Below are 23,086 nucleotides of genomic sequence, written 5' to 3' on the forward strand. Positions count from 1 at the left end.
ACAGGACACTAAAGGTGATATATTACATGGAGTTTTAGCCAGGTGGCTAAAAAAAAAAATGCAGTTTGTAAGTATTTTGCTTATTAAGTCCAGCAACCTTTAAAACTTGAAATGTCAGAGTTTAAAGTCAGAAACACGCCTCCCTGAAGTCGCACAACAAAGTGCGTCAGTACCCCGAGCTCAAAATCCAATATGGCTGCTCCGTGCGTCAACAGTAGTGAAAGCGTAGTAACATGCAGTTTATTAGCACGTCTGGCTTATTTGTATATCATTAAATAAGACGCACACACAGTCCTGTCCAACTTCTATCTGTTGATATGTTGCTATACACTGTTTGTTTGCACAAAAACAGCGTAAATGCGTTGTTATCGACTGCTGTCGCTAACAATGGCTAACCTGGCTAGTGCTAAACCCACTGTGGATCCCGGAGTGTGTTGGTTGTTTGGGTGGCAAGCCGAAGGTGATGACGGCAGTTTTTTTTTACTCCTGTGTCGGCGAGGTTGAGGCGTCTGCGTCTTTCTGCAGGAGTCTGGCTTCCTGGGGGATCATGTTGGGGATGCCGTTAACTATGGGATAGACGATGCCAAGCTCCTCGTTGATGAGCTCGCCGGTCTCAGCCTCGTATCTCAGCGGCTTCTTGGACAGCGGACATACCAGGAACTCAAGCAGGGAGGTGTCAAAGGGCTGCTGCACTTCGTCCTTCACGTCCGAGAAGCTCCTGGCCGGGACAGAGGCGGGCGTTCCCCTCTGTATCAAAGGTGCATTCTTCACATAGCTGTGCACACGGATCGGTTCCGTTAACAATCTACCGAAAACATTCCGAAACATGACCGAAAACTCACGCCAAAACTGGTCAACAAGGTAGCGAAAGCTCTCCAACGGAGGATTACCATGGACGTATTAAGGGTGATTACCAGACAGCGTGCAACCGAATTATGAGTCCTCTTCCTGTAAGCCAACGCATCAATATCAATAGTTCCGCTTATTGACTTCTTTAGCAACCTCCTTTTAAATAACTACGGTCAAACCACCCGACACTGAAATTGCACTAAAGATGTTATTGATTATAGTGCACTCATATACGCTGACATTTAATGTAAATCCATCAAGAGCAAGCTACCGACGGACTTGGCGAGTATGCGTCTTCCTAGGATGGCCCACGGATGTATTAAGAGAACGGGATTGCCGGAAGTGGTGGTTGTTGTGGGCAGTGCCACCCTGCGCATGGCGAGTGGTCAAATAATAGAAGAAAACATGTAAAGTGACCAGCCTCTCTGTTATTTTAAAGTTCGGCGCAACAAGCGGTGTTTTTAAAATGACCGTGTGATGTTGCAGAGACACCAGGAAACATAAGCGACGCCGTGCTAACTTCCTGCTACGCTAACAGCTAGCTAGCAAAGGAAGGTAACGTTAACGTTATGTTGTCAAAGTTTGACCATATGGCTGCATAAGTAACCCTAAAAAAACCCGCCTTCCCTTGTTATTCATATATTTGACATGGATAAAACGTGTAACCAGTGGTGCATTATGTTCTTGGATTTAACTAGCTAAACGTCAACTTCTAAAGTACTAAAATGATCCATAGCTTGCTAAACTTTGTGACGTTATATTGAGGTGCTTAATCTAATCTTGATCTATCTCTCAGACTTTATGAACACGAAATTCACGTTTGGAATCGCCCATAGCTTAAAAATAAAAAATTACAATGTATTTTACTTGAAGTCTCCTGCTTTGTTTAAAGCTGACATGGAGTTAGCTAAGATTTGAGTAAACTTTAACCATAGTGCATAGGTCATTGGAACTTACTCTCTTCCATATACGGTAACGTTACGTGTCAAAAAGGAATTAGAATAATATGATACCTTTGCACAACATGAGTATTATAATTCTACACAAGACTGATGTGTCATTTGTTTAAAAAAAAAAAATGTAAATGAAAAGAGTAAGAAGCATGCTTTCCGGACAAACTAACGTCAGCTGTTTCTGGCTGCGGTTATTGCTCTGGTATATTGGATTTCACACAATATTTAACTTAATAGTCTACTTGGGCAGCTGTCTCCTCACTCCTTGCTGTCTGTAGTGAACTGGTTGATAGTTGACAAGCTTTCCCATCAACTCCTTAAATGTTGTCTGACATGCTCCTTTAGTAAGCTGTGATCATTTAGCGACAGTCTGTGTTATCCTCGTCTGCGGTATCATATTCTAAATGTAATCAATTTCTGTTGTAATCCATTAGATCAGGGGTCTTCAACGTTTTTTTAAGCCAAGGACCCCTTAGTCTATATCCACGACCTTCCACTTCCGGGATTTAGTCTATATCCACAACCTTCCACTTCCGGGATTGCTCCACCGGAAATTCCGCCTCATGTCCTTCTTTTCGGCCGGATTTCTGTTACTTAACGTTTTCTTTGTGTTGGAATTTTGAATTCTAAACTCCGGTGGATTTCTGAGGACTATGGTTAACTGCTCCTCAGATCTCTGCAGGGTAAATCCAGACAGCTAGCTAGACTATCTTTTGAATGTACACATGTTCCACCAGAACAAGTTAATTTGCAGAGGCACCGTTGCTCCATCCGGCGCCGCCCCAAGACGATTGTGATTGGTTTAAAGAAATGAGAATTAACCAGAGCACATTTCTCTCCCATCCCGGCATGCTGTGTGGACTAGCCAGACCTTCCTCCGCAGCGCTGTGGAGGAAGGTCTGGCAACAGGCCTACAATAACGTGTGAACGGCCTAAACCTGTTTTTACATACCTTTTTAGTACATAGAATACTAATAATTGTTGTTGTTAATTTAATGTTAAACATACATGTGGCAAAGAGAATCCTTAGGATGAACTATCTGTGGAAGCTACCTTAGTGACTACCTTACCAATGGGCCAGTACACCTATTATCAATGTATTTTTAATTTAAATAAATCATTTAATAATTTTTTTATTTACATTTTTGACAAAACATTCGAAAACATTATCCTAATTGTTAAACATTATACCCAGGGTTTCCCCCAGAAAAGTTGTTTAGATTGGTGGCAAGTGTCTTTTTTTTTCCGACGAGGGCCAGTCCCAGACTGATGGCAGCATTAATGTAGAGCCCAACAGTTTCTGTGATAACAGAATCATGGACGGAATCGCGAAATCGCATATAATATAATTGTAATACATAATATAATTGTAATACATGAGAGAAACAAAAGTCTATTCAGCCATTCCTCTCTGGTATTTCACTGTGTGTCCACTGTGTGTGCTTGTGTTGTGGTTGTGCAGCAGCCATGGCAGAGGCCGGAGCCCATCTGACCTCCGCCGCTGGGAAGGAGCAGCCGTCCATCTTTGAGCTCCTGGCACAGGAGTCTCTGATGGAGGCGGTCCGCCCGGCACTGAGACACGGCGTCAAGGTGAGGGAGCGCCTTGAAAAAAACTGTACAGCTCAGTGTCTGTTTTTTTTTTTTACTTTCCATATTGTGTTTTCATCGTGTCAAGCACTCTGAACTCCATTTGTTTAAGATCTTGATTTTGAGGAACATTGTTTAAGGAATATTTACCGCGATCCATATCGTCTTCGTGCAGATGTACAAACAATATGGTCTAAAGCTCCTAAAGGGCACAACTAAGTAGAGCTGTAATCGGGCCTTAAAAGTTAGGCCCGAGCCCGACAAGTACATTTTGATTGACTGCTTTTTAAAAGCCCGAACCTGTTTACATTATTCAAATGTACGCACGCACACAGCTCTTTTGCCTTTTTTTGTCAAGAATGAGTCATTTATAAATTTTTTCTACATCATTTATTCGTGACTAACGTAGGCTATAGGCCACTTGGAAGGTTATGAAATCGCAAGCTCTAGTCACCCCTGTTCGCAATTTCATTTTTATATGACTTCGATTTATTTATTTTTTATCTCTCCAATTAATTCATTGAAAGCATTTGACATTGACATGTTAAGACATGTCCAAGGAGTTCAGATAGAGCCTGTATCCGGGCCATATTTAGTTCAGTGCGTTATATGTCCCTATTTTTGGTAGCCTACTGTACTTAAATGGCCGGTATGTCCTTTATTTTCTTTATTCATCGAAGCCTCTATGTTTACAGGCTTGTGGTGATGCGCAATGTGCTACAGGTGGCAAAACAAAATCTATGTTTGGTACTGCCAATTTGTTTCGCTTTGTCATGGTTCATGTGTGCAATAAACATTACACTTTGTGAGAGAAAAAAAAACGTGGCAGAGAAATATTTTTCCCCGAATCGTGCAGGCCTAGTTGTGACTCTTTTCAACATGGAACATAGAGGCGTCGGCCGTCCAAATGCCCGTCAGCGTTTTAAACAGAAATGTAAATTAATTGTTTGATCCTCGAGGATCCTCACAGTCTGTAGGCTGTTTATGATCAAATTTGTTGATGTATGATTCCTTCGTATTTTTTTTTATTTCTGTCTGGACTGCTGCTCAGCAATACATCTCTCCGCTAATAAAAAACCCTGCAGAATCGTTGTCACATGAAAGTGAGATGGTCTAAACCAAGACTGAGATTTTGTGATTAATCCTTCAGCCCTAAATGTGCTCTACAAATCAACGTGTAACTACCCCAGTGTCGCTGACGTTCTCAGGTGCTGGCAGAGTCCAACCCGTCCCGTTTCGGGTTCCCGTGGCGACGCTTCGATGAGCTCTACCTGCTGCTGGACCTCCTCCTCCAGAACCACTTCCTGTCTCACTGCAGCGCCTCCTTCTCGGAGAACTTCTATGGCCTGAAGAGAGTTTCGGGAGGCCGAGGTCCTCCCGGTCGCCTGGGGCTGCCCGGTAAGTCCCACTGGCGCTCTCTTCTTCTCCTGTGCCTGGTGCCGTACCTGCGGGCCAAGCTGGAGGCCAAGCTGGCGAGACAGAGGGACGAGGAGGACTTCTCCATCCGGCTGGCGCAGAGCCGGAGCCAGAGGCTGTACCGGGCGGCCGTGGCCGCGTACCCGTACGTCAGCTCGGCCTGGCAGGCCTGGCTCTTCGGCCAGCAGCTGCTCTTTGTCTTTGGAGTCGCCAGGACCCACAATCCCCTGCTGTGGCTGGCCAGGGTCAGACTGGCACGACTCAACGTTCAAGATATCAGAGACATGGAGCTGAAGAGCAGCGAAACTGGCAACCCAGCTGAGGGAAGGTACATCTCATCTCAGTTTCAACACATTTGTGTGTGTGTGTGTGTGTGTGTGTGTGTGTGTGTGTGTGTGTGTGTGTGTGTGTGTGTGTGTGTGTGTGTGTGTGTGTGTGTATATAAATATGACTTCACTGTTTGTCACTGACAGTAGCCTACCACGTTGGAACACAAGCGGCATGTGGCCCCCGTAGTGAGCGGCTTACGGTAAGCGGCCAGGGGGATCAGCTTATGTCGCTGTGTCACTAGTGGCTAGGATGGCTCTAGTCAAGCATTGCCAGACCTTCCTCCGCAGCGCTGCGGAGGAGGGTCTGGCTAGTCCACGCAGCATTCCCGGGATGGGAGAAAAACGGCGCTAAGCGCCAAACGGAGCCACGGTGCCTCTGCAAAATAGCCTCAGGGAAGGAACTTTTTTTGGTGGAACACGTGTACGTTCAAAAGTAGTTTTAGTCGTGCAACAGAAAACTCAGATTGGACAGATAGTCTAGCTAGCTGTCTGGATTTACCCTGCAGAGATCTGAGGAGCAGTTAACCATAGTCCTCAGAAATCCACCGCAGTTTAATATGACAACACAGAGAAAGCGGAAGGTAACGGACATCCGAAAACGTACGTTCAACAAGAGTGACATCCGGCAGAATTTCTGGCAGAACGAGAGCAATCCCAGAAGTGGAACCTTGTGGATATAGACTAGGCTGACTCATTATAAACATTATAAGAAATAAGAGTAAGCGATGTTCCATTAAGGACAATGTGTTTTTCGTGCATTGCCGTGTTAACCCCACCAACCTCAGTGCGTTGTTCTTGTGTGCGCAGCCTGGCGCGGAGAGCGTGGTGGTTGATGTCCCAGGCGGCGCGGGGCGCGGCCGTGTCCCTCTCCAACTCCCTCTCGCTGGGCGTCTTCTTCCTGCAGTTCCTGGAGTGGTGGTACTCGTCAGACAACCAGAGCACCGTGAAGGCCCTCACCTCGCTGCCGGCTCCGCCGCCACCCCTCCACCTGCAGCAGGACCCTCCGCCCGGCGCCGACGGCAGGAACTGTCCGCTGTGCCGGAGGCTTCGCACCAACGCCACGGTGCTGTCCACCTCGGGCTTCGTCTTCTGTTACCGCTGCATCTACGTGTACGTGAAAGCCAACCGCCGCTGCCCGGTTAGCGGCTATCCCACCGAGCCGCAACACCTCATCAAGATCTACTCACCTGAGAGCTAGAACACATCCAGCAACCGCATGTTGAAGTTTACCTTCAGAGTACAGACTCTTTCAGAAAGAAAGGACTTGGCTGTGGGTTTTTCTTTTTGTATAAAATGGGCTCTCTAATGTACAGCGTTTGATAAATTGTTCAGTGGTACCAGCTGATTTATAAAATGCATTCCTAAATTGTTTCCACAGTGATATTAAGAGGACTTTTAATTTTTACTGCAGTAACTGTGCAATTGTCTCTGTTTAGCATCACAAACTGTACGTCATGTATGACGAACATCAAAATGTTAGCAGCTAGGCTAGCCAGTAGCAGGTTGAAGATTGGATGGCTTGGTTTCCTCTGTATGTGACCAACCTGACACAGATTAGTTTTTGATAAACTGAGGATATTTACCTTTGGCTAATAAAGAAATTGGGGTTGCAACGAACAATTGTGATCTATTTGCTCATTTTGTCCATAAAATGCCCAAATAGTAAAAAAAATAAAAAATAAATGCTGATTTTCTGTACATGCAGACTCGCGACAGAAGGGTTTCAAATAGGCAGCTGTCTCTCTTTAGCGTTTAGCTTAGCGCAGCGCCCATTGGAACTCTTAAAGCTTCAAAGCATGGATGCATAATAAAACCTGGATACGGTGTACGAGGCAGAGCCAGAGTTGCTCAGTGACGCATGAAGCCCAAAAAAGTTCAACTTCCAGCATATATGTATATGCTGACCGGGATGATTAACACTGCCTCTCTACGGGGCCGTAGAACAGGCGCACTAGAGACCTTCACCGGCCGAGCCGGCTACTTGCGGTTTAGCGCTCCGCTTCCTTTAATAACGAATTAATGATTTTATCGTGTGGCTCTTCTAGGCTGTTGAATATTATCGTACCGAATAGATCAAATTCTGATAGTGAAACGAGTCATTTTGCTGGGGTTGTGTAGCTTAAAAATAAATAAATAAATAAATAAATGTATCCACTGATCGCCCCGGGAGTCACAATTTCACCACTATGTTCAATGTGCTTCCAAGCCCAGTTCACTTCCTGGGGGCCTGGCTTATAGCGCGTTCCATTTGTACTCGGAAGCCTGATTTTTCCGAGCTCAAAGTCGTAAAAAGGCGCTCCCTGACCTTGGAGTTTTCGTAGCTCGGAACTCAAGACAACCATCGAGTACCCCGAGCTAAGTTACTATACTAGTAGTATAGTAACATACAGTTTATTAGCCCTTCGGTCTTATTTGTATCTCACTAAATAAGTCGTACACACAGCGTTGTCCATATTCTGTCAGTGGACATGTTGTTAAGCTGTTTGTATGAAGAAAAAAAAAGAAGGAAAAAAAACAAACCGCGTAATGCGTTGTTATAAACTGGCATTGCTAACAATGGCTAACCTGGCTAGAGCTAATGAAAAAAATGAAAAATCTGACTTTAATTTGGGTGTGACATCAGACCCAGCTCCAGCTTCCGAGTTCCGAGGTAAATGAAAGGCGTGGATGTAGACTAGGCCGCGTCACGCTCCCTGGCTCCGGCTCCCGCTGACGGCTAAATTGCCAAACTTGAGGCTTTTAAAATAGCGGATCACAGACAAACAGGTGGCATCACAGCTGTCCAAAAGGAACCGTAAAGGGTGCTGGAAGGCCGATTTGGTTCCCTTTGGACAGGTTCTCACAAATGCACCAGACAGTCAGTGAATTGCTTTATTGAGTTTCCAGACAAGTTTTAACAGGCCCACTTAAAAAAACAACAACGAAGAAACAGATTATCAAGATCAACGTCACAACATTACAGTGAGAGTAATAAAAAAAAAAAAAAAAAAAAAAAAGGGCTTCATTAAAATGTCCACAAACCCCTGAAATTAAACTTGAATGTGAAGAATCACAAGAGTCTTCCCTTTTTAAGCTCCTGCAACACAATTCAGCAACAGGAAATCAGGACGAGAAGAAGAAAAAATGAAAATAAACGGGCGGAAACTTTGAAGAAAAAAAAAAAAAGAAAAAGGGACAAATATCATCAATAATAGTCACAGTAATAGATTGCTCGAATAGCGTGTATTGCACATGTGTACACATATATGCACTTTATATACATGTGAGTCAGCAAGAACTAGACACGTGTTGTATTGTCGCAACAGGAAAGAATCTGGAGAAAACGACAGCACGGACAGAGAATAGTCAGGAATGTGCTTGTGATCAGTTCCAACAAAACGGCGGTTTTATTTTCTTCAGTTTTTCAGTCACGAGAGCCGGGAACGAGAGAGAAAGGTGACGGAGAGAATGTCTCCCCTCAGAAAGAGACGGAGGTAACTGAGAGGGAGAGAAAAGGCGACATGTCCCGCTGATATTGAACCTCCTCTGTCCCACCCAAGAGTCCAAAAATCCCCCACCTCCACCCAACACACACACACACACACACACACACACACACACACACACACACACACACACCGCATCATAGCAGGACACTACATTTACACCACAGTATCAAACATATCAAGAAATATACAGTATTAACTCATGTAGCAAAATAGTCTGTGTGTGTGTGTGTGTGGGTTTCACCTTAAGTGTGTGTGGTTGGTAGCAACGGTAAAGCTGGGTAGCCTCTGGTTCTCTATGTGCGCCCGGGCTCCTCCGCATTCCGGTTTTTCTCAGTACAAACCAACCAGAACCGAGTGTGATCAGCCCTGCAACCGAAACAGCCTCTCAAAAGGCCCTGACACACCAAAGGGAGCGCCGCATTGCCAGACCTTCCTCCACAGCGCTGCGGGGGAGGGTCTGGCTAGTCCGCACAGCATTCCGGGATGGGAAAAAAAAAAAAAAAAAACGTGCTCTGGTTTATTGGCATTTCTTTAAACCAATCACAATCGTCAAATGCCGGACGGAGCAACGGTGCCTTTGCAAAATAGCCTCGGGAAGGAACTAGTTTTGGTGGAACGAGCATGTGTCCAAAAGTTGTTTTTAGTCGTGTGAGAGAAAACTCCCGATAGGACAGATAGTCTAGCTAGCTGTCTGGACTTCCCCTGCAGAGATCTGAGGAGCAGTTAAACCGTAGTCCTCCTAAAATCAAACGGAACGCCAACTCAAAAGGAAGCGGAAGGTCACGGACATCCGGCGGATTTCCCGGCGGCGCCGGAGCAATCCAGGAAATGAAACGTCGTGGATATAGAGTAGGCCAGCGCTTAACGTCCATCGGCCTAGCTTTTGCGGTGGTTGCGCACTGTCTCTACCCGTCGGGCCCTCTTCTGCCTGTTTTCAGCCGATTCGGTGTCGGTGAGAGGAATCCATCTGATTGGCTGTTCAGCTTAAGCTAATCCGTGCACGAGAAGAAAAAAGCTAGTGAGGAAAAGCAAGCAAACGACTGTCAGGAAGGCACACGCAGAAAGCTCTTCTAATTTTCTTCATCTTAATGACATTTGAATGTTCCTTCTAAAAAAAATACACAGAGGTTCGAACCGTTTTCAATTCTTTCCTTATTATGTCCTTTTAGAGGGCAAACGTACAACGAGATACATAACTACCTATGTAAGTATAGTTATTTTAACATAAACATGTCTTTTGAAAGATCACATACATACGTATACATTACAAAAATAATAATGTAATGTCCTATACCTGCTAGACTGAGAACTGAGCCTCCTAGCAAGCAAGCTAGCTAGCTAACTAGCCGCCCCGGCCACTAAATAAGTCAAATGCGACGACTCCATGTTTCATTCGCACACCTTTGTCACAGCGTAGGAAAAGTGCATAGCTATCGCCAGATGAGCGACAACTTTGTCCGGCTCATTTTCATGTAGCATGAAGGCATGTTGCGTGGAATTAGCACGCTAATGTTAGCTAACTAGCCTCTAGGCTGTGTGCTGCGGCTGGCTGATTTCGGGGCAAACGCTGTTTAGTTGTATGCATCATAGCAACAGTTTATTTACCCGGTTTCCCTTTTTGATTGACGAAGAGATTACCGCCGCCTGCTGGCACGGAACGTTATTCCCTCACGCGCAGGCGAAGAACGTACGTGCCAGTTAGCTGTATGCTCTATTCTTTGCGGCGTGTTAAAATGCAACTTTTTTGGACAACACACAGGCAATGCGAGGAGACGCGAGGCGATGCTAGAGTCGGGCTTCAGCGCCACCAGTTCTTTTCCGTCTGCTTGGTGTGTCAGCACCTTTAAAATCTTCAGTCCGCAATCTGCTCCCGTGTGCCCTCTGGCAGCAGTGCCAGATCAAGCAGGAACCGCCCCCGACTTGATTCTGTTCATCTGGGTGTTAGTTTTTGTAGTTTTGGCTGTCGGTAAAACAAAAGGCCATGGTATGAATTAGTTAGTAGGTATTAATTAGTGTTAGAAGAATTAAACAACTCGGTTTCTGTCAATATTAAAGTTCCCATCCAAATTTTAAACATATTTCTAGAAAAATCGATAAAATGCAAATGATTGCGCATTTTCATCCACTACTTTTATGTCAACAAGATGACATAATAACCGGATAAATGTTAGTGTTCATAAGTTGATAGGCAGGTGAGACAATTTGAGAAAGAAAATCTGCAAAACATTAACATTTTCTCTTAACTTTTGCTTTTTTTGTATTGTTAAATAGTCGTTTCCTTTGGTTGAACTGCTCGCAACTCATGCACGTATTCAATCAGCTAAAGGTCCTGAGTAGACTTTGCTTCACTTTGGGTTGGGAACAGCTACTATAAACCACTTCATTTAACGATAAAATCAGCAATTACCCCTCACTGTACAGGATCACTGTTGGTGCACAGCTATGGCAAGTACGGTGTGAGTTGTGTAGTTCTGACTGCTTGTGTTTTTTGCCCCGTCAAACTTATTTTCATGAAAGTTCTTGCGTTCCCAGATTAACTCGGCGAGTGCAGTGTTCTTATTAACTTTGGGAACGATGGCTAAATCTACAAAATACTAAGACCCAAGCTGTGATAAACCAAAATCAACCCTAAATGTTAAAAACAACATATTTTAAGCTGCAGTTCCTCTAATGGCCACTAGATGCTGCCCAAGTGACAGGGACGATACCAAATTATTTAACATACAAATTTGAATTCTTTACTTGTTGACGGTAGTTTAAAACTGCTGAGAAAGTGCAAAGGCATTTTTAAGTGGGGTGTAAATTATCCCACTACGGCGGTTTGTTTTGTTCCTTTGTGAACTCTCAATCCCATCCTACCACGTTCGATGGCTAATTCTTGTCTGTCTAAGACATTTCAAGTTACTAAGTCCACACTTCTACCCCCCCCAACCTGAAGCGCTGCTATTACTGCTACTGGTGTTATGGACAAAATGGCCTTAGTGTTGAGTAGTAGTAGTAGTACAAAAAGACTACACTGAACCGCCTGGAAGCACCAGCCCAATAAATCAATCGACCTGTTGATCAATCAATACTCCACCTGACAGGTAAAACACACAGCAAAAAAGTCTTTCACAATGTTTGAAAAGTTCTTTTCTGCAGCTTTGCAAACTGGTGGCTGGTTGGTTTGTGTACAACAACCATAGTGACGCACAGAGCTGACCGTAAGCCGCCAATAGGCCGTAAACTGACACAAAAAACCCAGATTGAGACGCATATTCTGAATGCGTTGTATACATAAAAAAAAAGGCCTTATTTGGAATATCCAAATGGAAAATGCTGTTTACATGACCTGTATCAAATACGGAATATTGTCATATTTGAAATAATTTGGAATATTAGTGTGCATGTAAACATGCTCACTGTAGTTCTCCCGGTCACTGCTGTCCTATCAGTGTTATATTGCTTTGAACGGATAAGACCCACAAATAGCTGCGTCGCTCCACCAGCAGTTCATGGGAAATGGACTTTAGTGAGGTTGAAGATTGTAATTCAAGTGGTCTGTGAGACAACTAGATTGCATCTCCTCCTTGGCTCTGCTTTCAGGCTTTAGAAAGTCTATCCATGATGGGAGACTTTGGCCAATCACAGGTCATTTTAGAAAGAGAGAGAGAGAGAGAAAGAGAGAGTTTCTTATTGGCTGTTCTGCAAATGCAGATGCATGTGCAAGTCCGTTAGGCGAAAGTTCTGTTTACCGTAGCCAAAGACTCAGGGCTGAGCCAACCCAACAAATTTGATCCGCTCAATGACAGGACCTGGGGGATTCAGAACAGTGATATGTGGTAAAATGGTCAAGGCTATACAACAATTATTATTTTGATAGCTCAGAATTCTATGCACTAAAAAGGAGGGCTGCGCGATATTAGGAAAATATCCAATTGCGATTATTTTGACTGATATTGCAATTGCGATATGATTCACGATATTGGAGGGAAACGATCATTTTTGCACCATTATCCTTGAAAAAATGGTAAATGGTTACAGTGTGATTTTTGCGAGGATCTGTCCCGAAACAAAGATTATATTAACACTTTTGCAAGGCACTGTATCCGTGTCACATTGTCATAAGGGGCTGAGCCCCCCCTAAGGGTCTGATCCTAGATCGTCCCCGATTTAGGACGACCAGCCTCCACTAATTTGTAGTCCTTGTCCCTGGTCAGGCTTTAACAAAACAAACAGACTTCTTTCAAAGAAAGAAGAAAAAAATAAATACAAATAAAAACTGTCTAGCTAAGGGACACCATAAGTGCTCACTTCTCCGTTTTGTCAGTTTGAGCCATAATTTGGCTTTTGTGTATAACACTTTTAGTTCTGTTTGGGATTGAAGTTCCGTGGATAAGGAATTCCATAAGCGGATACCTTTTACTGACCAGGAGGACTGACCAAAATGTGTTCTAAACATTGGGACTCATTGGGTTGCTCCTCTTGTCCTGGTCCGGCCATTATTTCTCTTTGTAATATTCTTTGCAATACTCAACTTAATTTTATACAATCTATGTAGTAGGGGGGTCCCTGCTGCGTCTCGCTCAGTTAAGCGTTCCTTGGGGCGAATAAAATGGCGATCGTTTGGGGCGACAAAAAGACATCAGCACTGGACCAAGCTACTGACCGACGTGACCTTTGACCTGCTGTTTGCCTGCGGAGGGCTGCACTGCCTGCCTGGTCCTGCCAGAGGAACTGGGGCTCACTCTTCAACCTCCCAACAACTACAACAACCACTGCGACGACAACATCCAGCCATCCTCAACATCTGGAAACACACAAACAAACACACAAACAAACAGGTGGCGGACTGATGACATCAGACCATGTGCTTATTTCCTGTCAAACAGCCAAACCTTTAAAACATCAAATCTCCAAATAGAATATATTCATGAATCCAATTTGATTGGATAAAACACTGTTTATACAGTATATATACATATATATGTATATATAGAGAATATTATTTTTCTTTTTTTTTTTATACAAAAAGAGAAAGTATTTTGTGTTTTTATACATATATGTATGTACAGATAATAGAAAAGTGACCACACTGAGTGTGCTGTGACGTAACCATGGGCAACAGGACAGGACACAGTATTTACACCGAGGAATTATTTAAAAAAAAAAAAAAAAAAGAAGTTTAGGGTCATCGTCGTAGTGTTTCATAAACGTGCCACAATACCCTTTAAGAAAAGAAGGGGCGGGGCTCAGGTCACATGACTCTCAACCAAAAATGAGTGAAAGAGAGAGACAGAGTGAGTGAGAGGTGGTTTATGTATTTCTGCCCCTCCTCCCCCATGAATACTGCTAAAACAGGCCTGATCCTGAGACACTTAACACCAGATGCCATAAAAGTCTGATTTAATAGTATTATTAAAAGGTGCAGTAGGTAAGCCTTATATGACTAACTTTCTGTCATATTTGCTGAAACTGACCCTATGTTCCAGTAGATCTACATGAAGCTGGTCATTTAAACAAAACAAAAATCCAGCTCCTCTGGCACCACCTACAACCTGTAGTGCAATTTGCAAAAATCCACAGCTCCCTGTTCAGATGCACCAATCAGGGCCAGGGGGGCGGGGAGCGTCTAACTGCGTGTCAATCACTGCTCATGCACACGCATTCATTCTCCCTTGTGGAGGGAGGAGCTTAGGAGACTTGTGGGCTTTATATGCGGAAAGGAGGGGAGGGACTGAGAAGTTGTCGATGTTCAAATTTTTTGGGCTAAATCCTGGATCTTCCCAATCCTACCTACGGCACCTTTAAGATCACCTTAATATTCAACGGAGACTTTTACTGGGGATTTCTGGTGTGTAATGATGGCCCCCCCAAAAAAATGTCTGTTGGGAGTACCTGGTATGAATATTGTCCGATTGAAAAGAAAAAAAAATACAATTCTTAGCAGTTGTAATACATTTCTGAAACACATATTTATATCAACTCTCATGATATTCTCTCTCCAGGTTGCTAAATAGTGCGATAAGAACAAATTAAGGCATCCAGATGAAGAAACAAAGACTGAGAAATGAACTGACCGACTGGAACAACAGCGGTGCGAATGTGTTTGTCGACGGGTTTCTTCAGTCCTGATTGGCTGGTTGGTTTTGCTGAGGTGCTGAGGTGCTGCGGCGGCGTTGTTTTGTGGTTTCTGACTGGACGGCTCGTTTTTGTGTGTGTGTGTTTTTTTTTTGTTTAGTTTCTTTTTATTATTTTATTTTAAAGGCACCTAGTTCCTCCTCCTCCTCTGTTCAAAAAAAAAAAAATAAAAAAAAAAACTCTTCCAGCGCCAGCCAAGCCCACATTCGCTCGGCCTGTCTCTCTGACTGACTGACAGACAGATGGACAAGAAGACAAGTCGTCCACTTGTTGTCTGACAAGTCCAAATTCTTTGACCCCCCCCCCACACATCGTCCCGCTGTGGAAACAGAGGAGTAGGGACAAAATAGAAAGACAGAAGAATGATTGGGGGGGAAAAAATATTGGAGTGGTGCTGTGTACAGGTGGTAAAATATGCAGGTCTTGCTTGTCTCTTTGCTGACCCCGCTCCTCCTCTAGGTTTCCATGGAGACGCCGACAAGTCGTCGTTCGTCGTCGGGCTGACGAACCAGTAGAAAAGAGATGTGTCCGTGTTCACAGTCTCCGGCCTTTTCTAGTGCCTCCGTAATGTTCTCGTCAGCCAATCGGAGGCCTCCACGACGACACAATTCCACTCTGTGTGTGTGTGTTTGTGTGTGTGTGTGTACCTACACACACTCTGAGGAGGAAGAGGAAAAGGAAGAGGAAGAGGAGGTGCCAGAAGGTGGTGAGAGTGTTGGAGTTGTTTTTTTTTGTTTTTCGTGGTGGTGGTTTAAGCTCTTCCTACAATACAGGCTCTTCTTCCATCGGCTCCTCCGTGGACCTGAGGACAGTTCAAAATCAAACAATGTCACATTTCAGAGCACTCGTCAACATACATCCCAGGCGTTCTCAAACACATCGCTCAGAGAGGTCTGCATCGGATTTTCATTCCCGGTCAGAGGGCCGAAATGATTGGCAATAACATTTAATCACCTCACTTTTAACTTTTAAAGGGATACGCCACCATTTGTTGAAATAGTGGAAATAGGTCTCCCCTAGCTGTAGATGTAGGTGGGCCAACGCATTTTTTGTGCATGCATCATTTCAGTCCGGTGCGCCGCTGCTAGTTAGCTTAGCGTAGTGAATGGAATCCTATGTTGCCAGTTAGCATGTTGTGAGTAAAAGTGAGCCAACAAAAGACAAAAAAAACAACCTAATTACTTGCACTGAGACAAAAAATGCGTTGCCCACCTATCTACAGCCAGGGTAGACCGTGATAAGACCTATTTCAACAAACGGTGGCGTATCCCTTTTTGTCGGGTTTTTTATTGCCTTTTTCAACTTTTTTGTCGATTTTTTTTCCCTGCGTAGATTCAACATCACTAGCAATTAATTGATTAATAGACATTTTTCGTAACACAAAGTATGTACTGGGTCCAGATTTACTTGCAGTTTGGTCCAGATGCGGACCTTGGTCCAGAGTTTGAGAAGTGCTGATATGTACAGTCATATATATATACATACACAGTACATGCATGGCTTATATGAACATGACTTATAATGTGAAAATAAGCCTTAAAGGTCCAGTGTGTAACGTGTTTAGTTGTTCATTATCAAAATCTGTGTTGCCCGTTCACAAACTTGTCCTTTTTCATGAATATTTACCTCCATCAATTCCAAGTATTCCTTTTGGCTTGAAATTTTACATTTGCGTTCGCATGAACTGGGGTTAGACGCTCCATATTCATGCGCCATCTTGAAATACGTTAGCCGGTAAGGGACTTACAGGACGTACTGCTCCGCCTTTCACGTTTCCGCTGTCACACGATAACCTCACAGGGTGCTGCTAATGCTGCTAACGGGTATCGTAGCTTCCCGGACCCCGTCAAGTTTGAAGAAGGAAACATGGAGGACCACACGTATTCAAAATCCAAATTTCAGGAGCAGGAGTCTTCTTCTTCGCTCCAGAAAAAGAAAAAAGGATATTGAAAAGAGCAAGAGACCGGCTTTTTGAAGCGTGAAGGCTACCGTAGCTGTAATACGTACTTTGAACTGCGTGGCGTGAGAGAGATGATTGCGATATGTGAGCTCAACGCTAGATGGGAGAAATTTCCACACATTGGACCTTTAAGTTTAATATTACACCTGTGACACAACCCTGTGCCAAAATACTCCAAATTCCGTGTTTTGGATCAAAAGAATGTAGCCTATTTCAAAATAGAAAGCATTACACTTCCCTAATTTAATTCTAACCCTAATTTAAACACTATATATTTTGGTGAAAAAGCATCAGGCTGTATGTGTTTCTGTGCTAGTTCCTGCGTGTTCGTTCTTTGACACGAGAGCTGACCTGCTGGTTTCTGTGTTGTCAGGATCCGAGCCCGGCTGCTCGACGTCAACGCTTAGGGAGGCCATGGCGCTGACCGTGTCGGCCTCGTCCTTCTCCGATTGGCCCTGAGCCCCGAGAGGACTCGACTCCAATAGCGAGTGGCCGCTCGTCTGAGACAAACTCTGGAGACAAGACCAGTGTTTACCTGGAGGGACAGAAAGAGAGAGAGAGAGAGAGAGAGAGAGAGAGAGAGACAGGATCAGGACTCGTTCTTAGCGGCTCCCTGGATGTGTGTGTGTGTGTGTGTGTCAGGGTTTCTGCAGGTTTCACCAAGTCAAATGTAAGACTTTTTAAGACCATTAAATTAAATTGAAGTAATACAGCAAATTGTATTTGGACTAGCGAAAGAAAGAACTACAACACCACGGAATAAAAATAAAATAAAAAATTGTTACAATAAGCATTAGAGGTGGATTTACATGGAACGTAGGAAAATTGTGACCCGTTTGATATTATTTAAGACCTAGAACACCCCGCGGAAACTCTGGTGTGTGTGTGTGTGTGTGTGTGTGTGTGTGTGTGTGTGTGTGTGTGTGTGTGTGTGTGTGTGTGTGTGTGTGTGTGTGTGTGTGTGTGTCTTACTCTGGATCTCTATGACTCTCTCCAGCGAGGCCCAGGCTTTTGGACATGGCTGCTCCTGAGGCCACTGGAACACAGAGTCACACTGAGAGAGACAGAGAGCGTGAGTTAACAAGAAAGGCATGAAATCCACTTCTTTGTTTTATGTTTGAGACAGAAAAACACAATGCTGATGACCGAGGACTAGAATACCACTGACTGGAGGCTTCTCGACCTTCTGTCTCAAACTGCATGTGTGCTGCTCGTGTCTAAAGGAATAGTTCAACATTCTCACTTGTTCCAAGAGTCAGGTGAGCAGGCAAATAGAAATAGAAACGTGTGTACATAACATAACACCGGTTATTCGCTTAACCGGGGTAAGACCGTACCGTGGTTACTGCTGCGCGTGTAAATGCAATGTGTGATGCTCCGCCCAGCTGCTGTTCGCTAAGAAATAATTCCAGCATGTGACACCCTGGAATACAAATTGTCGGATATTTTACATTTCAGCTCATGTAAGGGTGAGACAACGTGTCAAGCAGTGAGCTTTACAGGTGTCGGCAGGCGTATTCTTTTCCTCTTTGGAGAGAAACAGGCTAGTTGTTTCCCCATTTCCAGTCTGTATGCTAAGCTATGCTAACCAAGTCCTGACTCCAGCGCTATACTTAAAGGAACACCCCGACTTATTGGGACTTTGTCTTATTCCCCGTAACCCCCAGAGTTAGATAAGTCCATACATACCCTTGTCATCTCTGTGTGTGTCGACGCACCCACCGCTAGCCTAGCTTAGCACAGATCCTGAAGCACTGCTACTTGGGCGGAGTGATTAGCGCAACACCTGAAAAGCACCGTTGTTACCCTCTGCTCCTCACCACGGGGCTTCAGGTGCTGCGAGCAAATCACTCCGCCCAAGTAAATGTAAATGGACTGTTCTTATATAGCGCTTTTCTAGTCTCAACGACTACTCAAAGCGCTTTTACATAGTACAGGAACCCACCATTCACACACATTCATACACTGTGGACGAGGTTGCCGTACAAGCTGCCACCTGCTCATCAGATAATCATTCACACACATTTACACTCCGATGCGCAGCATCGGGGGCAACTCGGGGTTCAGTGGACCCAGGGACACTTCGACATGGGACTGCAGGGCCAAGTATTGAACCACCAACTTTCCGATTGGCAGGCAACCGCTCTACCACTGAGCCACAGCCGCCAAGTAGCGGTGCCTCGCCTTTCTGAGAATATAGTTCCCAGTTTGTATACTGTTAGAAGATGGCTGTGTCTCATGTGACCTTGTTATGTGTACACGCTGTGACTATACAAATCACAACATGTAAATAAGAAAATGTTGGCGTTATGTTGTCACTTATTGGGAGCAGTAGGCTAGATGGAGCCGGTTACCTCCAGGATCTGTGCTAAGCTAGGCTAGCGGTGGGTGCATCAGACAGAGTTACGACACGCACGGAGATGAGAAGGGTATGTATGGACTTATCTAACTCTGGGGGATACGGTCCCAATAAGTCGGCGTGTTCCTTTAACAAACTGTGTGATCTGTGAGATCAATCTTTTCCTTTAATTCATACGGTGCATTTCCCGGAATGTTGAACTGTTCCTTTAACATTCAAATGGACAATACCGTTGTAACGAGAAGAAAAAGGTAGCTGCTTGTTTGTATTAGTGGCCTCAAATCACCACCGAGCTTATTAAAGACAGAGTGCTTGGCATATATTTCCATATTGTTCATAGGGACGGTGGCCATTTATGTTGGAAGGTAAACCATGTAATAATGACTGATGATAATAGGTCCGTCTCTCTCACCGGGTCTCCCAGCAGCGCAGCGACGCAGGCCTCTGATGCGTCACAGATGGCTGTGAGGTCATGACCGCCTTCCAGCGCCATGACGACGCGCCCGCCCGCCAGACCCATCAGCAGCTGCGTCAGCTGACCGAAACCTACCAAACACGCACCCATCACAGTTAGGAAACACTCATTCAAAGTAGGGCTTATTAGTAGGACTAATAATAATGAAATGTCCTACAAATATTTGCAGTGAATTTTTCATTTATTTTGTATTACTTTAGTTGAACATGATTGCAGAAGGTGTAATATGTAGCTGCTGCTATGAACCGAGGAATATCAGAAATTTCAGTTCACAGGAATGTACTGATATTTTGTTATTGGAATTGTTGTCTTTTCAAAATCTTTTGGGATAAATGTTCTGTGTTTCACTGTTAAATGTTACGTGCTTATTGAAAGAAAAACATTTAGCATAAGAATGATGAGCAGTTTTGATAGTGGATAGTTATAATGCTCCATGACATGTTTATCTAGCAAATATTGAACTTTAGCTCAACTTCACAAACGAGTTCACAAAAGTTGCCTCGGCCGGGTCACCATGGTAACCAGAGTAGTACTCACACTTGGCGGAGACGTTGTATCCTCCCAGAGGAGACTGATGACCCTCCACTGCGTCGAAGCCTGCAGACACCAGGACCACATCTGGACTGAACTGCTGGGCGATGGGCATCACCACGCTCCTACACACACACAAAAACCACACATGCATGACATGAGCATGATATTGCTTCCTTGCATGAATTTTGCCTGCTGGGATTTTTTTTTGTAGAAAAGCATTTATTAACCGATGCACCATGCGTACATTAGCATTCAGTACCTAACATTCCACTATGACTATGGGAGTGGAGTCTCTGATGAGACTATATATACAGTACAGGCCGAAAGTTTGGACACACCTTCTCATTCAATGTGTTTCTTTATTTTCATGACTATTTACATTGTAGATTCTCACTGAAGACATCACAACTATGAATGAACACATATGGAATTATGTACTTAACAAAAAAGTGTGAAATAACTGAAAACATGTCTTATATTTTAGATTCCTCAAAGTAGCCACCCTTTGCTTTTTTTGATAACTCTGCAAACCCTTGGTGTTCTCTCAATGGGCTTCATGAGGTAGTCACCTGAAATGGTTTCCACTTCACAGGTGTGCTTTGTCAGGGTTAATTAGTGGAATTGTTTCCCTTATTAATAAAAAAGCAAAGGGTGGCTACTTTGAAGAATCTAAAATATAAGACATGTTTTCAGTTTTTTCACACTTTTTTGTTAAGTACATAATTCCATATGTGTTCATTCATAGTTTTGATGCCTTCATTGAGAAATCTACAATGTAAAAAGTCATGAAAATAAAACGCATTTGAATGAGAAAGGTGTGTCCAAACTTTTGGCCTGTACTGTGTGTATATATATATATATATATATATATATATATATATATATATATATATATTTTTTTTTCTGTCAGGTCCATTAAGTCAAGAACAACGCAGACACGCACCGTGTAGCGGCGAGGGGAGTTGACCAGCTGATGCAGATCAGCTGATGCAGCTAAGCTGATGCGACCGTGTTGTTGGCCAATAGCGGTTAGCAGCGTCTTGACTACTTGGCCTGCCAGAACTGACGCACACGCTCAATATAGACATAATTATATTGAAATGTTTACCTAAAGGCGGTGAGGTACTCCACATCACCCATAGGCGGCTCTACTCCACCAGTCCACGCTATGTTCACATTAAAACCAACACCTGCACCTGATCCCACCTGCAGAGAGAGAGAGGGAGAAAGAGAGAGAGGTGGGGGGTAGAAATGTTGCGTTTACTTCACACAAGAGCAGCCATTTTCCCCTGTTGCCTTGGGAACGTTATAAAGTGACGTAATTATGCGACGTGAACATCATCGAAAAGCAGGGTGTTGGGGGAATCACTTTTTTTCTTCTCTTTTTCATCAAACCGCAGTTTTTGGAAGTTCCCGCAATTTTTGCAAGTTCCCGCAATTGCATCGCATAAAATTGCATAAATTTCCCGCATATTCCATCGCATTTTTTAAGAAAACGTGCCGCATAATAAAGGATTTTTGCCCGCAACAATCACAAAAAAACTCTGCATTTTTCTGGAAGGACTGTACTGTGCTTCTTCTATGATTCCTGTGTTTGTGTGTGTGCAAGTTGGTCATTGGAATAAAAAATATGGACAAAAAAAACAAAGAACCACCAATATTTGTAGATTAAATTACCAATAACTACTAGAACTTGGACTTTGGTTCTATAACAAGGTGCTAGCGGTTAGTCAATAGTGTGCGGCGCCCCGGCAGCCACAAAACTTAATTCAGAGTCAGCAAGCTTAACTCGTCATTATTACACATTTGAAATCAGCAAGTTGGTTAGCTTTTACTTTTTAATTGTTGTAATATCATTCAAATTAAGCTACACAGTATATAATTAACTGCAAACATGATTTTCTTTCCTAATGACCCTGCATCCATCTAATTCAAGTAAACAATGTGATTCATGAGTGATTGGCTGAGCAGCCAATCAGGAGCCCACACAACGGAGGCTGACCCAGTTTGTATTTCTCACTCCATCAATGAACTCCACTGGTCCAGCAGATGGCGGCAATGAGCAGCCCATAGCAAGACGGCATTGTAGACTAAACTGTTGGCTGTCGCCGTCATTTCTAATTTTTTTTTTACAATGGTTTTATTAATTGTCATTGCAAATACAATTTTTGACAACCCCTCCCAACCCCCCAACAAAAGATGTCTCAGCATCTGACGCACTAATACACTCACAGTACTGTACTAGTATGTATATATTTACATTATTGTAACTGTCACAGCAATAGCATGGCTTTATGCATCAGGCAGAAATCCAGAATAGGACAACCGAGTTGAAAAACGTGTTTTCCCAAGTCCAATTTGTTTGTTTTCTAGATGACCTTTCTGCTTAGTGAGAGAAGCGAGAGATAAACAGTAGCCAAGCTGAGCTGTTGGATGGAGTGTGTTTGCTCTTGTGATTCAGTTACAAAGTAAATGTAACAGTCTTCTAGCTGGAGAAGGAGTCAAGGCTTAGTGCACCGAGCTATGCAGACACTAAACATTGCTGGAGTGTTAGGCAGAAGTCCTCAGTGCTCGGAGCCCCACCAAGGTAAATAATCACCAGCTGCCAAAGTGGTTGATCACTGTGGGGCATGTGTTTCGTGAGCAGGTCGCCATTTTGGTTGTTACAGTATCTCTTTTCGTACCAGCACATAGTAAAGTGAACGTGCACACGGAATTAGACGAAAACCCCCAGAACACAAATAGGTGAAACAAGATGCAGAGGAGGCGCATGAACACAAACAAATGTCTCCCAAAAGTGTTCAGGCTATTTCGCTGATCGACAGCCGGTGTCATTCATCAGGCCTCAAGAATACACACAATGTTGCACCGCGGCGCATGGCCCGACGCAAATGTCTTTGCTAGTTTAAGAGCAACGCGGTTGTCAGTTTCCCGTCCAGCGCGCACATCGTTTAAACAGCGAATGCACCCGCGCCCATCTTTGCGCCCATGGTGCGTGCTGGTCTTACAGGGAGGT

The 23,086-nt window shown here is 43.9% G+C and overlaps 3 protein-coding genes across 9 annotated transcripts in view; 1 reads left to right on the plus strand and 2 right to left on the minus strand.

The window, feature by feature from the left end:
• Window positions 1–54: 54 nt before the first annotated feature.
• On the minus strand, window positions 55–1,206 carry LOC114569998 (protein preY, mitochondrial-like). Its single transcript, XM_028600191.1, has one exon. The coding sequence runs from the start codon at window positions 826–828 to the stop codon at window positions 481–483; it is 348 nt and encodes a 115-aa protein (XP_028455992.1). The 5' UTR covers window positions 829–1,206; the 3' UTR covers window positions 55–480.
• On the plus strand, window positions 188–6,754 carry pex12 (peroxisomal biogenesis factor 12). 2 transcript variants are annotated; one of them, XM_028600182.1, is made up of 4 exons: window positions 188–1,404; window positions 3,265–3,392; window positions 4,598–5,133; window positions 5,942–6,754. In XM_028600182.1, exons 2-4 carry the CDS (start codon window positions 3,270–3,272, stop codon window positions 6,330–6,332), a joined length of 1,050 nt encoding a protein of 349 aa, XP_028455983.1. In that variant the 5' UTR covers window positions 188–1,404; window positions 3,265–3,269; the 3' UTR covers window positions 6,333–6,754. The 2 variants fall into 2 exon arrangements, with proteins under 2 accessions (XP_028455983.1, XP_028455984.1); XM_028600183.1 differs by having other exon boundaries at window positions 3,268–3,392.
• Window positions 6,755–9,279: 2,525 nt separating this feature from the next.
• Window positions 9,280–23,086, minus strand: part of hdac5 (histone deacetylase 5) — an 82,627-nt gene continuing 68,820 nt past the window's right edge. For 4 of the 6 annotated variants that reach the window (XM_028600179.1, XM_028600173.1, XM_028600177.1 and 1 more), the window contains 7 exons: window positions 21,179–21,276; window positions 20,074–20,192; window positions 19,474–19,607; window positions 17,675–17,756; window positions 17,054–17,237; window positions 14,682–15,544; window positions 11,959–13,411 (listed from right to left, as the gene is read on the minus strand). In XM_028600179.1, the coding sequence (XP_028455980.1) occupies window positions 15,505–15,544; window positions 17,054–17,237; window positions 17,675–17,756; window positions 19,474–19,607; window positions 20,074–20,192; window positions 21,179–21,276 (657 nt within the window). In that variant the 3' untranslated portion in view covers window positions 11,959–13,411; window positions 14,682–15,504. Of the gene's footprint in view, window positions 10,583–11,958; window positions 13,412–14,221; window positions 15,545–17,053; window positions 17,238–17,674; window positions 17,757–19,473; window positions 19,608–20,073; window positions 20,193–21,178; window positions 21,277–23,086 lie in introns of those variants that run through there. The other 2 variants (XM_028600175.1, XM_028600174.1) reach the window with 2 other exon arrangements.

The sequence above is a fragment of the Perca flavescens genome, chromosome 15 (assembly GCF_004354835.1).
Source record: "Perca flavescens isolate YP-PL-M2 chromosome 15, PFLA_1.0, whole genome shotgun sequence".
Lineage (NCBI taxonomy): Eukaryota > Metazoa > Chordata > Actinopteri > Perciformes > Percidae > Perca > Perca flavescens.